At 44.7% G+C, this 16313-nt stretch overlaps 1 protein-coding gene across 1 annotated transcript in view; it reads left to right on the top strand.

The window, feature by feature from the left end:
* LOC124283478 (engulfment and cell motility protein 1-like) overlaps nucleotides 1-14624 on the top strand; it is a 42038-nt gene extending 27414 nt beyond the window's left edge. Inside the window, 5 exon segments of the mRNA XM_046719542.1 lie at nucleotides 85-186; nucleotides 3953-4029; nucleotides 10672-10791; nucleotides 12296-12416; nucleotides 12419-14624. Of these exon segments, the coding sequence (XP_046575498.1) occupies nucleotides 85-186; nucleotides 3953-4029; nucleotides 10672-10791; nucleotides 12296-12416; nucleotides 12419-12447 (449 nt within the window). The 3' untranslated portion in view covers nucleotides 12448-14624.
* The last annotated feature ends 1689 nt before the right edge of the window (nucleotides 14625-16313 follow it).

Below are 16313 nucleotides of genomic sequence, written 5' to 3'. Positions count from 1 at the left end.
AGAATAAATGATTTATTCCCAGAAAAATATAACACATGATAAGAAAACATGTTGTTTAGTGCAATGTGTTTCTCCCTGTTTCAGATCGGTTCTGGTACTGGCGTTTAGCGCCAAACCATAAAGCGCTTCATTATGGGGACTGCCAAGACAATGCTGTTCTGCCCATAGAGCAACTGCCCAACAAAAGTAAGTTTTGACAAAAGTAGATGTCAGGATACAGCTTACCAAACAATATATTTTACTCAGATTTTTTACAAAGGAACGATCCTATAAAAGGTAACAGCTCATATTCAAACATAGAATCCGTAAAAGACTACCAACTTTCCTGTTCCCACAGTAAGAATTGTATCAATATCCTTCACTTCAAGATGTGGGAATGTTGAGTTTAAGGTTGGCTATTTTTTACAATTTTTGGTCTTCCTAACATCGATTGGTTAATTGTTAAGGAATAAGAATATACTCCCGAAATGTGTGTTCCTGAAAATATAGAAAGTTTTACTCAATCAGGAGGTGTCCGTCTACGGTTCGGGTATGAACCAATCAGGATGATGAGTGAGTGAGTGAGTGACTTCAGTTTTATGCCGCACTCAGCAATATTCCTCCTATATGGCGGCAGTCTGTAAATAATCGAGTCTGGACCAGAAAATCTAGTGATCAACAGCATGAGCATCGATCCGCGCAATTGGGAACTAATGACATGTGTCAACCAAGTCAGCGAGCCTGACCACCCGTTCCTGTTAGTCGCCTCTAGGGCTGTGTATTGCCCCAAATTCCGTATTGCGATATATTGCGATACACTCTTCTGTATTGCAATACGTATTGCAATATATTGTGAAAGAACAGTTATTGAGATCTGTCCACTTGGTAATATTCTTTTACCTTCAAATATAATCACAGTATATGTGAGTAACCATTGTGCATTGTATAGCTTCTTTCAAAGTGAAAAAAGGAAAATCAAGAACATTCTTCTGTTTATATTTTTATTTTAAAACAGCAGGGATCGACACTCACTAAAAACTTTAACTGGCTCTCTGGGCTAGCGGATTGTGTATGTCACTAGTCCTTTCCAAAAATTAATAGCCCCACGGCTTTACTATGAAAAGGACTTTCAACAAGTCTTTCTTTAATTGTAACTGCTGTCCAAAGGAAAGTTAGCATGCAGATAAATGTATGATTTCTCATTTCACATAGATGACAAATTCAACTGAAACTAGCTTACACCATGTCCTCCATCGACCCACCCATATTATTTAAGCTAACTTCTTTAAACTGCAAAAGGATGTTGAATTTCAAATAATTTAAAGAGTTATAGAATTTACTGTACACATCTTTATTACTCAAGAAAAAATTTAATTGAAGTCACAATCTAGTGACTTGAAGTGCACATTGTAAACAAAGCGATGATTTATGCACCTTTGTCTTTGAATAAAGTATTATTAACAGTATCTATTTCATGAATGACATTTGGTACACATTCACATAAAGAAATGATTTAACAAAACACTCCACGATGGGCAAAAGTCACTCTGTATCAGGTAAAGTACAATCCAACTGTTGATAAATACCAAAGGTATGTTTATCATATTATTCAAATAATACAACTTCAACTTAAATAAATGTATTTCTAATAGTAATACAAATTTACACACTTAAAATGTCCATATAAACCAGGAAGGAGCGTAAACTCGCTATTTTTCATCCATTTGTAAGATGCCATAATATCCTCTTGCCTATTTCTTTTTATATTTTCATTTTTTACGTAATCAGAAAATTATTATATTAAATATAGTTAGAACTAGCGATGAAATCTCCTTGGCTTTACTTTCTATCTAGTGTATCTGAGAGCTAGATATCATCGTCCAAAGCGAGACCCAGAACACATGTTTGACGAAGCGGCCGGATCTTCCAAATACAGCTGGAGGTCCTGCGGGGTCATGTACCTTTTTAAGTAGTTCGAGGAAGAAATAGTTCCCTCTTTAAAAGGCTGTATCTCAGTTGTTCTTGGGTCTACGTTAAAAAAAACAATTAGTGTTCTGGAATCAGCAGGACATCATCTACCATACTGGCACTTTTTGTGCAGAATTTGCACATTTTGGGAGCAAATTACTCAGAAAAGTGCTGAAAAACATGGCCAAAAACTGAAAACAAAAATAACTGCCAAACGGTACGTTTTAGCGACTTGACCCATTCAGGCAAAATTGTTGGGAATTCGATTGTGCATCTGTACAAGAAATTTGGAAGTGTTGGAACAATTAGTTCTTGAGATATTTGCTGTCAAACGTTGAAATTTTGGAATTAATTTTGAATTATTTCCCCTTGCTATTGGGCCAAGAGCCTAGAGATTTTTAAAGGGAAATATCTACACCTGGAGTGTAGCATCTGTGTGATTTTTGTAGCGATTGGAACATTGGTTTAGGAGTTATGTTTGGTACAAAAATGTGAATAATAAATAATAATAATAATAATAATAATCCGAACGATTACAATAGGTCTCCTGCCTAGAGGCAAAATAATATGCATGGTCGCCTATCTCCCGATAACCGTGGCTTTTCACCCGTTAACATGACACAACATTGTGAAATGCCCAAAGCTCCGTATGAACAACACTCTAGAAGATTCATTTGATGGCAGGTATTGTTCCAAAGCTCTAATCATCAATAATATCACAGTAACCTTGCCAGGAGTATTTTCGCAGTTGTAAGAAGCGATTATATTGGATAAAGATTGGTTTCTAATGACGCTTTTTCGTCACAGTCTGCTATAAGGTTCGTGATTGGTAAAAGTCATGCTCGTAAGCCAAGCATATTACAGCAATGGATACCATCCTCATAAACGACAACTTTTAGACAAAGGTTTTGGGCACAATAATGCTATCTGAACGTGTTAAGTAACAAATCGCCATATATACGTAAATTATGCAATTTATTGGACGTATCATGCTAGGTGGCGACCTGTGACAAATATTCTTTAGGCAATTTGTTTCACATTAAACATCATGTCGGAGCATGAAAATCGAGGAATTGGCGAAAGCCGAGATGTCACTTGACTTACATAACATGATTACTTGCGAAAGATGGAAATATGAACTTGGCTATGCGTTTGACAAGTTTATGAAAACTGTTGATTTTATTCATTAGTTTATTCAATTTTAATGATTTCCTCGAAACGTCCATACTTTGCTCTTTGACAATTTTTAAGTGGACCCATTGCCAATCATTTGGAAAGACTTCCGCCCAATCCCCATCCACCACCACCACCCATATTACCTGAATATGCACATATATCTTTTTCCTCACCATTAAAATGTAGGGGGTATAAGAGTAGGAAGTCTTATAATGCGATGTTGAATGGGTTAAAATTGAACAAAAAGAAATCTTTAGCGGTATACTGAGTGCGTTATAAGCGTATCGCGATACATAATTGTTACAATTTAATTATTGCGGTTTACCGGTAATACCGTGCAGCCCTAGTCGCCTCGTACGACAAGCATGGGTCACTGAAGGTTCATTCTAACCCGGACCTTCACGGGTATCAGGATGATGCATTACTACACTTCACTAGCTGTATGATTGGTTAGGTGACTGCACATGCGTAACGTACTGGTATTTGAATTGTGAGAATGGTAGTCTCAGGTTTGTGTCTTGTATCGGTTACTTGTGCATTGGGGTAGTCAAGTGGTTATATCGTCACACCGAAGACCTGGGTTCAATTCCCCACAGGGTAACATGTGAAGCAAATTTCTGTAGTTACCCTCTGTGATATTGCTGGAATATTGCTAAAAGTGGTGAAAAACTTTACTCAGTCAGTGTTGCTTTCATCAGGGACCTGTTCACCAAAGAAGTGTTTGCGGCATAACTTTCGTAACATTGCTTAGCAATATTTGTAGCACTAAGATTGCTTTGAGGAAAGGGCTCAAGGTTTTTCTCCATGCTGTCATGCTGTTTTGTTTCAGTCTCCATTGTGGACATCAAGATGTTGCAGTTTGGCAAAGGTTTGCGAATCCCAAAGGAAAAGAGGGATAGAAAAGGGGTAAGTTTGATTCAAAATTATGCAAAGAAATTTTTTAAATATTAAAATGTATTAAAAATATCAAAATAATCACAATACTTAGGTTATGTTTTCCCATTACTAAAATCATGTAACAATTTTATTGGCCAGCTTTCTATGATGGACATTTTTCAAAATTTTATGATGCTCAGTGCTTTTGGCTTAAATGTAAAATGAAAGATCTTCTCACGTTAACATGCGTGCCTTCTGTGTCAGTGGAATTGCTCACTAGTCCATGACAGGCACGGGGCGTCGCCAGTCCTCACCGCGTGATCACCTCATGCTCATTTCTCTTAGCCTTGGTCTCCACTGAGTGGGCGTGAAAATTTTCCTCTGAGATTTGCTCAATGGTTAAGCTCTGTTCAGGCCAGTAAGCGGATGTTTCGCCCGTTGTAATAAAATGACATTTTCAGCGCCAGGACCCACACACGCCGTGTGTTGATTAATAATGGGTGTTCTTGACTGGGACACCACGGCTGTCAGAAGTGTTCCAGGTCTGTCTAATAGAAGCGTTTGAATTTTACAAGCGATTATGGCACATTGCCCGAACGTTTTGGCGGTGGGAAGCTTCGAGACTAATTCTTGCAGGGTCTGGTCCATCTCCGGCTAAAAACAATGCTTAGGTGCTTCCCCACCCTCACTGCTCACCGTTCTCAATGCAGCCACGTCTGCGTTCGACAAGATTTTATGGAAGCCGTGGGATTCCTATTTATCACGAGAGCGTTAGAGGCTTTTGAGGGCTTCACTCACGCGGTTGGAGTTATCATGGTACCAGGGTGTGTGACTTGACGATATTTCTTCACCACGCCGGAACACCGATCTACATTATCGTAAGTAGGTCCTGCTTCTTGAAACGATCACCGGGCCGAGGAGACTTCTAAGCAAACGTTAATACCGTTGGGCGGGGATGGCGGTTGGAGCGCGCCGCGCTCTCTCTATTTCACGGCTGGGAGAAGTCGTTCTAGGTCGTTCACTTTCGAGCGGCGGCTCACGCCTTGAACCGGCCTCACATGAACCGGCTCGACACAACCGGCAAAACCGGCTGGCGAGGCGGCTCCACCTAACGAACCGGCTCCTGCAGGCGGAACTTGCTCTACGGCCGAGCGAAGCTCACCAGTACATCTTGAATGAATGGTTCACCTGGCCGAACTGATTCGCGTAATCAAATGGGTTCACCTGACTGAACTGATTCCATTACTCAAAGGGTTCTGCAGGAGCCGAGCAGGGTTCACATTCCGACTCAGTTCACCTCAACATGGGTTTCAGTTCGACACACCATCAGCGTTTTGATTCCGTAAGTAGCGTTCAGTCTCGCCTGAATTCGAGGTGGTTGGCCATTTCGATCGGTTCACCTAGCCCGTAGGTGTGTGTTTTCGTCAGAAGTGATTCTCGGAAGTCGGTCTCATTCACTGGGTGAATCAGGATATCCCGTCTTGTCAGTCTAGACTCCAGTAAGCGTAATTTTCGCGCACACTGTAACAATATTTACTTCCCTCAGTTCCCAATCGTCATGTTCCTGGAACTGGCGTTGTGGGAATGTGCTCCCTTATTAAGGGCGTTTTTAGAGACATGTAGACATACTTGCTCGATGGCCTGGCAGACAGAGCTTTCGTTACACTTCAACAGTTGATCACCCGACAAGCCCCGTTTTAGCGACCCGGTGCTAGCACTGCTCTCGTCGTCCGCCAGTTTCCATGGGGACGATTATTATATTTATAGCGAGCATCATTAGATGTCTTCCTCGTGGATTTCCGCCTCATCAAAAGCGCTCTGTGTTGCCAGTTGACTCACACATCCGATCTCGCCGTCAAATCGCGAGAACGGTCGCCCACACGAATCGGTTATACATATCTGAATGGATTCACCAGACCGAACCGTTTAGCCATACCGAATGGATTCACCACACACAATCGGCCCGCCATACCGAATGGTTTCACCAGACCGTACCATCAAATTGCCGAACCGGTTCACTACGCCCGAATCGGTTAAGCCATACCATAAATGGAATCACCAGACCCGAACCGTTTTAGCCGCGCGCCCATTAATATGAATCGACATTGACTCCAGTTTGCCATAATATTAAGACTGTTTTTCTTATCGCGAAACAGTTCATCATCGATTCAATTCACAGCGAAGCGATTCACCTCGGCCGAACATTTCACCTGCGCCTCACTGGTTCATCTGGCGTTCTAGATCTCTCCATCAGCTAGAGATCATTTAACGGTTCGGATTACCCGAACCGATCCATATCAGTCACGATTCAGATCACATCGGACTGATTCAGATCCGTCAACTTTCGGCTCACCACCCTGAACTGATTTACCAAGCCGGCTGAATTATCGTTTCACCAGATTGAAGCTCCCTATCGTCGAACCAGTTCACCTGGCGTTCAAGATCAATGTACAGAGGTAGTAGCTATGTGCTTCACCATGCGATTTGATTTACATGTGTTGTTAGTAAGCGCCAGTCATCTAGAGATATGCGCATTTCGGCACTTGGCGGCCTGGCGATCCCAGTTCTCAAGAGTCCTCCGTGACCGGAGCTCATCTCATTCAGATTTAATCTACCATCAATCTTCACTTTTGATGAATGATTAGGTTCAAGCTGATTTACCGCCGGTGTAGATATCAGTTCTGCAACCACCGATATGGCATAACTAGATAAGCTTGCGAGCCAGGAATACTCTCTGACGCTCCGATGAGTCTTGTTACTACAGACTACTCGTAACAGCGTGTTTATTGTATCCTTGGTACGAAATTGTTGCAGGCGCATTCGTCATCTTCGATTCTCCTTTGTTTTACATGATAAGCAGAAGTTTCTGGACAGATAACAAATGGATGAAGTTCTTTACGCGCATGGTACCGGCAATGTTTTGTCAAATAGCCAGCATATAGCTCAGCCGAATTTATGGGTTGCGATTCGCCCGGTTAACCAAAGACCATGTTGTCATTATTTTTGTCTTTCGTGTGTAACGTTTTGCAAATGGCGGACTACTGTTTCAATTTGCGAATTTTGATGATGATTAGAGTGACTATGAAGTGCCCTTGCAGAATTCTCTTGGTCCCCACGAATCGGATACCAAGTCCGGCATATAAATCTGAAGTAACAACGAGGCAGCTGCCATTCCCGATAAGAGTGACTGTGTCGGGTTTTTGACAGCCAGTCGAGAGAGACTGCTTATTGAGGGTGGCCGGACAGAAACACCCGTGAGCGGTTTACACTTTGGTCAAGGCATCGAGTTCAGAGGTCACTGCATTATGCAAGGATTGTCACCAGGCGGCGATCTACTACCTATATCACTCCACCTGGCGCACCATTATTTTGTTCAGCCAAAGCGTTCCTGAGGTCACCGATCTCGAATTCCTGTAATTTGTTTTATAATGTGAATGTTCCTGTAGATTGTCTGACAATCTCCATGCGCTGAACATACTACATTGAGCACTCCGTCAGAACTGCAGCGTGGTTGCTCGACTTATTGAGCGTTCTTATATCAGGAGATATCTTTTTGTCAGAGGCAAGAGTGGTTAGACCTCTCATTTCCCTCGATATCACGATGGCGTGGGGTGGCCTGAGTGGTTAAAAGCGTTGACTGCTTCGTCCGCCAAGACCCGGTCGGGTCCCACATGGGCACAATGTGTTAAGCCCATTTCACGGTGCCCCGCGCCCGTGATTTTGTTGGATTATTGCTAAAGCGAAAACTGGCTTCTGTAGTCGAGTCATTCAGTCCCCTCACGACCTGTGAGGCGCCCTACCTTCATCGGATACATCCAGACTAATGAAATATCTTCGATTTACTTTTATGGGGCGTCGGTGATACCAATGGAGGATCCTGCTGTATGAACATATCGCGCCCGTGGAGTTTTACTCAGATACCCATTCTGTTAACCAGCTACCTGCATTGTGAAAGCGTGACAATTGACAACAATATCAGCTGACTGTGTTCAAGCCAGCCGGGATCGAGTGGTCCCTTCAACTCCACAGACAGTTCATCATCAAGTTGCTCGCCAATTAGGATGGCTGCTAAAATTCGAACAATCAGGGTAACTTACCGACCGGCTGTTTCTTATTGGGACAATATTCAAGCACGCCAGGTCATGATGTTTGTGCCCAAGGAGAGGTGGGACCAGATTCTGTGTAGCACCACTAGTGTTGGTCCAACCCACACCTTTTTAAGCCAGTGGCAGAAGTTACTAGGGTGGTTGGCGTCGGCACAAGTGCTGACTGACAGGGGGCCAGCTGCAGCTTGCCCTCTTCAGATGGTTCTGTGCCCATACATGGGGGGATGACAGCCCCAGGGGAGTTGATTAAGTCTTCCGCGCAGCAAACATTCAGTCTTTACGTTGGTGGCTCAACAAGTGGAATGTTTGTGTTGGAGGTCTCTAGGGTGCCCCTTCATACCGACTCAACACCTATTAGTTGGCACATCTTGCAGAAGCTAAGAGCTCACTTTCTCCATCAAAGTGGCCTAGCAGTGGTCATCAGGAGAAAGGGCCCTTCATCACAGCAATTGGGTCAGCATTGTCATTATAGCCTGATATTCGGCTTTCGGGACATGTGTCGCTTTGGCGCAGATGATCACTCAGTTCGCGATCGTTTTCTGCTTTGTGGTACAATCTAGAACCCAAATTCTGAATTTTTATTTCTGATTTGTGTCTCCCGATTCTTCTGGGACTTGTGAATTTCGATTCAATTACCCTTTCACTCTCCGGGGCCGGTGTCTGTGGGGGGTTGTGTCGAAACAGGGGCTGGCCTGATACTGGTGCGTCAGTGCTTGAAATAAATGGTAAATGGAACTGTTTACACTGGCTAAGCTCGCGTCCTTTCACTTTCATGAAGGTAGTGACTAGACATACCACATTGCTCGGGAATCCCGGTCCCTGGAGCACTTGTGTTTAGTAAGTCAATGGGTTGAACTGACCATTGCAGTCTGCGGCTTTTGAGGCAGCTGGAGGGTCGCTCCTCACTTACTGTCCCCTGCTCCTGGGCAAATTCGCGTCAGTCAAAGAGTGAGTCATTCCCGAAGTGGTTACCAGTAGCGTTACTATAAAAAGCATCACTTAAGGCGCCTGCCCGATCTCGCGTAGAGAGCTGTTTATACCCTTGTCTACTGCTTCCATGGGAGTCTCTGCCTGACACTCTCATAGTCAGCTCACTGACTACAATACTCTGAGCCTGCACACTTTTACCCGGTTTGCCACCACCTCTCGACGTTCAACCCTCATGAAACCCAGGGCATTGGCTTCTACTATGGCGTTGCGGCAGCAGCTGCTGGATTAACTGCCATAATGGAGGGTTGTTTTGGCGATCTGACACGGTATTTTAGATCTCATTACCTCCAGAGATGTCGGTGTGACCAGGATATTCCAAGGCCTTCATCAGTTTGGACCACTGCGTCCTTTGCCCAGCAGTTATCAGCGGCACAACATGCATGAATGAACTTCCTTGATAGCTCCGATGCTATATGGATCCCTGTGCAGTTGATCCCCAAGTCGCGTCGTTTCTGCTTGTGTACAATCTGAATAAATCTGAAAACTTTTCTGATTCGTCTTCCAAGTTTAGATTTCTCCTTCTCATTTGTTTGAGACTACAGAGAATCGCCACCTCACTTACTGTCCTCTGCTCCCGCAGGAGTAATTAAGTCAGTGAAGTGAGTCCTTCGAAGTGTTACACTTCATAGCGTTCATGCTCCTAAGTGCCTATACACATCTATGTGATCTTATTGTGGTAAGTAATGGAAGTCACAAGATGATGTTGTGGTACTGAGCGTTAAAGTGTGAGTTTTACGATTCAATTTCTCTTTCACCCACCTCCTGGGCCCGGTGTCTGTGGGGGTTGTTTGAAGCAGGAGGCTGGCCGATACTAGTCGTTAGACTTTTTATTCTGAGGTACCTTGGAAATAGTGGCGTCGACTGATTACACTCGTTAAAGCTCGTCCTTTCACTTTGTGAGGTAGTGACTGAACACCACATTGCTTTCAGGAGCTCCGGTCCTAGGAGCAATTGTGCTTAATAAGTCAATGGAGTTCAGAACTAACCCTCCTGCGTAGTAACTTAGAGTAGTTATTGGCCCTGTACAGTTGCTTCCCTACAGGTTGTTTGGGCATAACACTTGGCTGTTATCGCTTGCATTTTTGGGTAATCTATGACCCACCTTCCTACCGTGGGATAAGGGCAAAAGTCATTGAGATAGGATAAAGTTTAAAAATTTGAAAATTTTAACTATAAATTGTATATTTATATACTTATCTATCTCCGCCGCGATAAATCCCTCCCCTACCTCCCCACTACATAGATTACCACATAGTTCGGTTTGTCCTTTATGGCTCCAAGATGAGAATGAGTATGTGGGAGGTGATCAAGCATTGGGTGAGACTATAGCATGCCTCGTGCTGTCATGGACTAGTGAAACACACGACTGACACACCTTGCACTGCCTTTACGCGGGGAGAGGGGCAAGAGTAGGCCTTGGAGCAAAGTTTTAATTAGTTTCCACTCATGGTCGAATGAAGAGAGAGGTGCAAGTCGTGAGATAGGATAAGTATATAAATATACAATTTATAGTTAAAATTTTCAATTATATAAAAATTGCAGTACATATTTTAGGTTTTGTTCTCTTCTATTGCAGATAAGCAGTTTTGCATTCGCTATAGTGCCAGACACAACTGACGCCCTACAGTTGGTAGCTAGTTGTGAGAAGGAGTTTGACATGTGGACGGATGGAATACATGCCTTGTTAGGGCAGGAGGTGAGTCGTGTGGCAGGACAGGTGTAGCTTGTGCAGGACGTGTGGTATTGGATGGAGATGTGTGGTGTGGGGCAGAGGTGTGTGGTGTGGGGCAGGAGGTGTGTGCAGGAGGTGGGGCAGGAAGGTGTGTGCTGTGGGGCAGGAGGCATGTGGGGTTGGGCAGGAGGCGTGTGGGGTGAGGCGTGTGGGTGGGGCAGGAGATGGCATGTGGGGTGGGGCAGGAGGTGTGTGGAGGTGGGGCATGAGGCGTGGGTGGGGTGGGACAGATGGCGTGTGGGGTGGGGCAGGAGGTGTGAGGTGTTGGGCAGGAGGGCGTGTGGGGTGGGTGGGCGTGTGGGGTGGGGCAGGAGGCGTGTGTAGGGCAGATGGCGTGTGGGGTGGGAGCAGCAGGTGTGAGAGTGTGGGGCAGGGCGTGTGGGGTGGGGTGGGGCAGAGGCGTGTGGGGTGGTGGGGGCAGGAGGTGTGGGGCAGGAGAGTGTGGGGGTGGGGCAGGAGGCGTCTTGAGGTGGGGTGGGAGGCGTGTGGGGTGGGGCAGAGGCGTGTGGGGTGGGGCAGGGGGTGTGTGGCAGGACAGTGTGGGGCAGGACAGCGTGTGGGGGTGGGCTTGTGCAGATGGCGTGTGGTGTGGGAGCAGGAGGTGTGTTGTGTGGGGCAGGAGGCATGTGGGGGTGTGAAGTGATGTGGGGCAGGAGGTGGCGTGTGGGGTGGGGGCAGGAGGCGTGTGGGGGTGGGGCAGGAGGTGTGGGGTGTGGGGCAGGAGGCGTGTGGGAGTGGGGCAGATGGCGTGTGGTGTGGGGCAGAAAGGAGGTGTGTGGGGTGGGGCAGGAGGTGTGTGGGGTGGGGCAGGAGGCGTGTGGGGTGGGAGCAGGAGGCATGTGGGTGGGTGGGCAGCAGATGGCGTGTGGGGTGGGAGCAGAGGGTGTGTGGTGTGGGGCAGGAGGTGTGGGGCAGGAGGCATGTGGGGTGGGGTGGGGCAGATGGGGCGTGTGGGGTGGGGCAGGAGCATGTGGGGTGGGGAGGCAGAGGCGTGTGTGGGGAGTGGGGCAGGAGGCGTGTGGGGTGGGGCAGGAGGGTGTGAGGGGTGGGGGCAGGAGGCGTGAGGGGTGTGGGGCAGGGAGGCATGTGGGGTGGGGCAGGAGGTGTGGGGGTTGGGCAGGAGGAGGTGTGGGGCAGGGGCATGGGAGGCATGTGCAGGGGTGGGGCAGGGAGGAGTGTGGGGTGGGGGCAGGAGGCATGTGGGGGGTGGGGCAGAGAAGTGTGGGGTGGGGCATGTGGGGTGGGGCAGAGGCGTGTGTGGGGTGGGGCAGGAGGTGTGGGGCAGGGAGGTGTGTGGTGTGGGGCAGGGGGCGTGTGGGGTGGGGCAGGAGGCGTGTGGTGTGGGGCAGGAGGCGTGTGGTGTGGGCAGTTATAGCATGGGGATGTGGCATAGCTGTCTTGATGATGTAATAGAGTGTGGGGTGGGGACAGGCATTCCCATTCTAATCTATTTTTGTGTACTTGTCAGATGACTAGCAGCCAGACAAATCAGGACCTGGAAACACTGCTGAGCATGGAGATCAAGATCCGCCTCCTGGAGACTGAGGGCATCACCATACCCACTGAAGCTCCACCCCTTCCTGCACCACCACCAACCTCAACTTCGTCTACCACCTATGACATGCAAGAACACTCTAGGTCTGTTTTGTCAATGCTTACTGTGGACTCTTTGGAAATGAACAGAAGAGGAACTGAGTTTCTTACATATTGAGGAGGAACTATCAGAACATGTCCACAAATCAAGGCTTGCAGCATTTCCTGGAGGGTTCTCATTGTATATTGTGTCTTGTGTCCAGAGAATTGTGTCTGTGGAGGGTCTCATCATGCATTGTGTCTTGTGTCTTGAGAAATATGTCTATGGTGGGTCCCACATTGTGTCTCGTGTCTGGAGAAATAATGTGTCTGTTGAGGGTGCAATAAGTCTTGTGTCTGTTGAACTGTGTGTCTTTGTGCATTGTGTCTTCATGCTGGACCGCCATGAAGGCTGAATTTGCATCTTTGAAATAACCAGAGGATAAGGTCACCCAACACCATGTCGTACCCAGGCACAAATGTGAAGCCTTCATGTATGACATTACATTTGTTTGAGGTCACTACAGCAAGAATAGAAGTGTTATCGAAAGAATGCTGCTAATAAAAGTCAAGGATCACTTTCAGTGTTAAAGAACCTGGTGAAGGTTAACTTTTTGAAGTAGTACAAAACAGAAGGGTTGTCAGCAACAGCAACAAGTAATGTTTTGGGTGTCGAATAATATCAGAAACAGGGTCTCAGAGACGTTCATTGAATATTGGTGGCAGGTAACGTCATGGAGATCGAGACATCTCCAGGAAGAGGCATTTGAAGGTGTCATCATGACTACTGAATGAGAACTGAGATTCCAGCAGCAAGAATGTATAAGAAGCCGGACTATAATGACATCGTCAAGCTAATACATGGGATGAAACATGCAGTGTTTTAATATCGGTGGCCATGTACGATCCGGCAAAATAACAATATGCAAGGTACTTTACTCTCAGGTCTTAGAAAATGTTTGCTGTGAATGAAGAAGTGTCACAAAAACAAATGGCCGTATTTTCGTATGTGCAACCCAAAAATGACTCCTTATGCAACAGAGCTGTGCCTAGTATTGGACACCCTGTGTTTGTGGTGGGGTAGCCCAGTGGTAATAGTGTTCTCTTGTCACGCCGAAGGCCCAGGTTTGATTCCCCACATGGGTACAATGTGTGAAGCCCATTTCTGGTGTCCCCTGTGGTGATATTGCTGGAATATTGCTAAAAGCAACGTAAAACCCACCTCACTCACTCACTCTTTTCGACACTTTCTCACTGATGTTTAATGTACTGATGACAATACAGGACCTGCACTTCCGTCACATCATGGCTTCTGGGTATGCTGTTTGGGCATTATGAACAATGTCTTACCTTTATTCTGCTTCCAGTGATATTGTCCTCTGAGATAAAGGATTACTTCTTTCATTCTGGCATGTCATCAAAAGTGTTCTCTCGTCAAATGACAACAGCTGGAACAGCATGAAGTGTGTTAACATCAGGTCTACATTTCACGTTGTTCAATAAGTCATTACTACAATGTCCAATGTGTTTGGGCTCTTAACAGCAACAGCCTCCAGAGGAAGTGACAGAGCATTTGTTGGAAGTAACATGTAACGCACACAAAATACACCTACAACTTGAGTGCGCCAGAGCAAATCAAATAATGAACAGGTGCTTGGCACTTTATCCAAGCATCCAATGCCTTTCATCTCAGATGTTTTTAAAGAAGATTACAAAGCCTACAGTCTGTTGCAAGAAAAGGAAGCTTGGCAGTCCACAGAGAAATGTCACGATATGCCCAAAATTGAGACTGTTTGTGAGGACATGCTTAAAATTGAGACTGTTTTCCTGAAACATTGCATTGGAGGCCATATATTTGTGTGAACCATGATTTTTGAGAGAGACAGAATGTCATCTTTTCCTAATGGTGCTGATGAAGTGGTTGGTGTTAGGAAGATGTAGTGACTGTAGTTATTGATGACGCTTCACAAGTATTGTACATTCATCATCCCCATCATCATCATCATCCAAGTGGAGCGTGTCGATGTGTAGATACTAAACACAATACCCAAGGGTCAACAATGAACATGATGGAAAGTGTGCTATGTTTCTGTCACTGATACAAAACTTAGACCAGTACCTCCTGGATTCTGCGAGAAATTTGTAAAAAATCTGCAGCAAATTACAGTAAATTCTGCATCCCATTTTTCAAAATTTTGCAAACAATTCTGCAGTTAAAAACTTGAGTGAGTGAGTTAATATTTAACGTCACATCGGCAATATCTCAGCCATATTGTGCTGAAGTTAAAAACTTGAAACCAAGAACAAAATAATGAAATTTCAGTCTCCAAAAAGATTGATTTTGTGAACATAAGATGCCAGATTCAAATAATATTATTGTAAGGTGCCTAAGAAACGATTACCTTATGCATAAATCATCTTTATTCGTGAATATTTTGTAAATATCGTTATAACAAATATCTCAATTCATTTCTGTGTAGTCAATCATAATTTTGACATGTACCCCTTCTTTTCGTTTTAGGGTTGATAGTCAATCTTCATTCATCATTCAAAATAAGTAAATTCGTGGCAGAAAAATGGCAAACTCTGCAGGTATTCTGCATGAAAAGGTAATTTCCATGATTTATTCTGCAACCGTGGAATCCAGGAGTGACTGTTAGATACATCTGTCTTTGATCCAGTCGGTTTTCAATTAAGAGGGGGCCTCTTTCAGAGTGAATACATTCCTGAATGCTGACCAGTATCTCTGATATGATATATGTGCTCAACAAATACTTCGTAGATTGTTCTAGAATATATATATAACCATGGTAACATTATACTCAAATATTACTATGAATACATTTGAATATTTTGTAGCATAAGGTGCTGTTCTTGAATTGTGTTACATGACTGTACATAAAGTAACCATAAATATCTTGTAAGAGTGTAAGATTTGCTATAAAACCAGGGCATAGATTTTCAAAGCTCCCTTAGTGCTAAGCGAGTCGTAAGTTAATGTTAATGTATGGCACTTACGACTATCTTAGCGTTAAGAGAGCTTCGAAAATCTAGGCCCTGGTCAACTGAAGCCCCATAGTCAAGATATACCGGATATATGTTTTTCAGACATGGTTATTGTTGTTACTGAATTCCTATTGGTTCTTTCGTCCAGACCCTGTTAAACAAAACAATCTTAAAACTAAGGCAATCGTAACTCTGATAATATAGCTAAGGCATAGGACAGCTACACTGCTAAGATTGTTTGGTGGAATGGCTTCCTGGCAGAAGAATATTAATCGAAATTGGATGAAAACATCTCAGCATTTTCTGCTTTCATGCGTATAGTATTGGGTGCGATGCCATTTTGTAGCCTGATTGCTTTCTTACGCTCAGGTCATTTCTATTATAGTTACAAAACAACCTAAGTTATACAGAATTATGGTTACAAAATGAACTGAGGTGTACAAAACTACTGGGTTGCAAAATGACCAAAGGGCCACAAAACTACGAGGTTAAAACAAATTCAAACCTACTGGGTTACAAATGACAAGCAGCTACTGGGTCATGAAGTATAGAAAACCAGAGCCCTTATTCACGAAACGTTCGTACCCCTAAGAATTCTTAACTTTGATTGTAGCCAATGTGTTAAGAATGGGCTTAAGAAGTTCGTAGGGCTTACGAAGTTTCGAGAATAGCTAGCCAGGTTAGGAAGTGACCATTACGTTGTACCAGGCTTTGCAGGGCCACTGGAATATGGCATGTAGCTGCATTAATGTCGAGATACCGATTAGCAGCTGGTCTGTGTCTGTTCAGACAGCACCAGGTAGAATCATGTCGTCATGTTACATCAGCAGTAGGAAGTATCTGTTGTAGATTCCTACGCTGATTGTGCTGATGAAATAAGGCATGGCTGTACAATGAAGCGTGTGATA

The sequence above is a fragment of the Haliotis rubra genome, unplaced genomic scaffold, assembly GCF_003918875.1.
Source record: "Haliotis rubra isolate DU_JTF1 unplaced genomic scaffold, ASM391887v1 Scf317, whole genome shotgun sequence".
In the NCBI taxonomy this organism is placed as follows: Eukaryota; Metazoa; Mollusca; class Gastropoda; order Lepetellida; family Haliotidae; genus Haliotis; species Haliotis rubra.
Note: the sequence above shows the minus strand (reverse complement) of the source record. Positions and strands in the feature narration are given on the sequence as shown.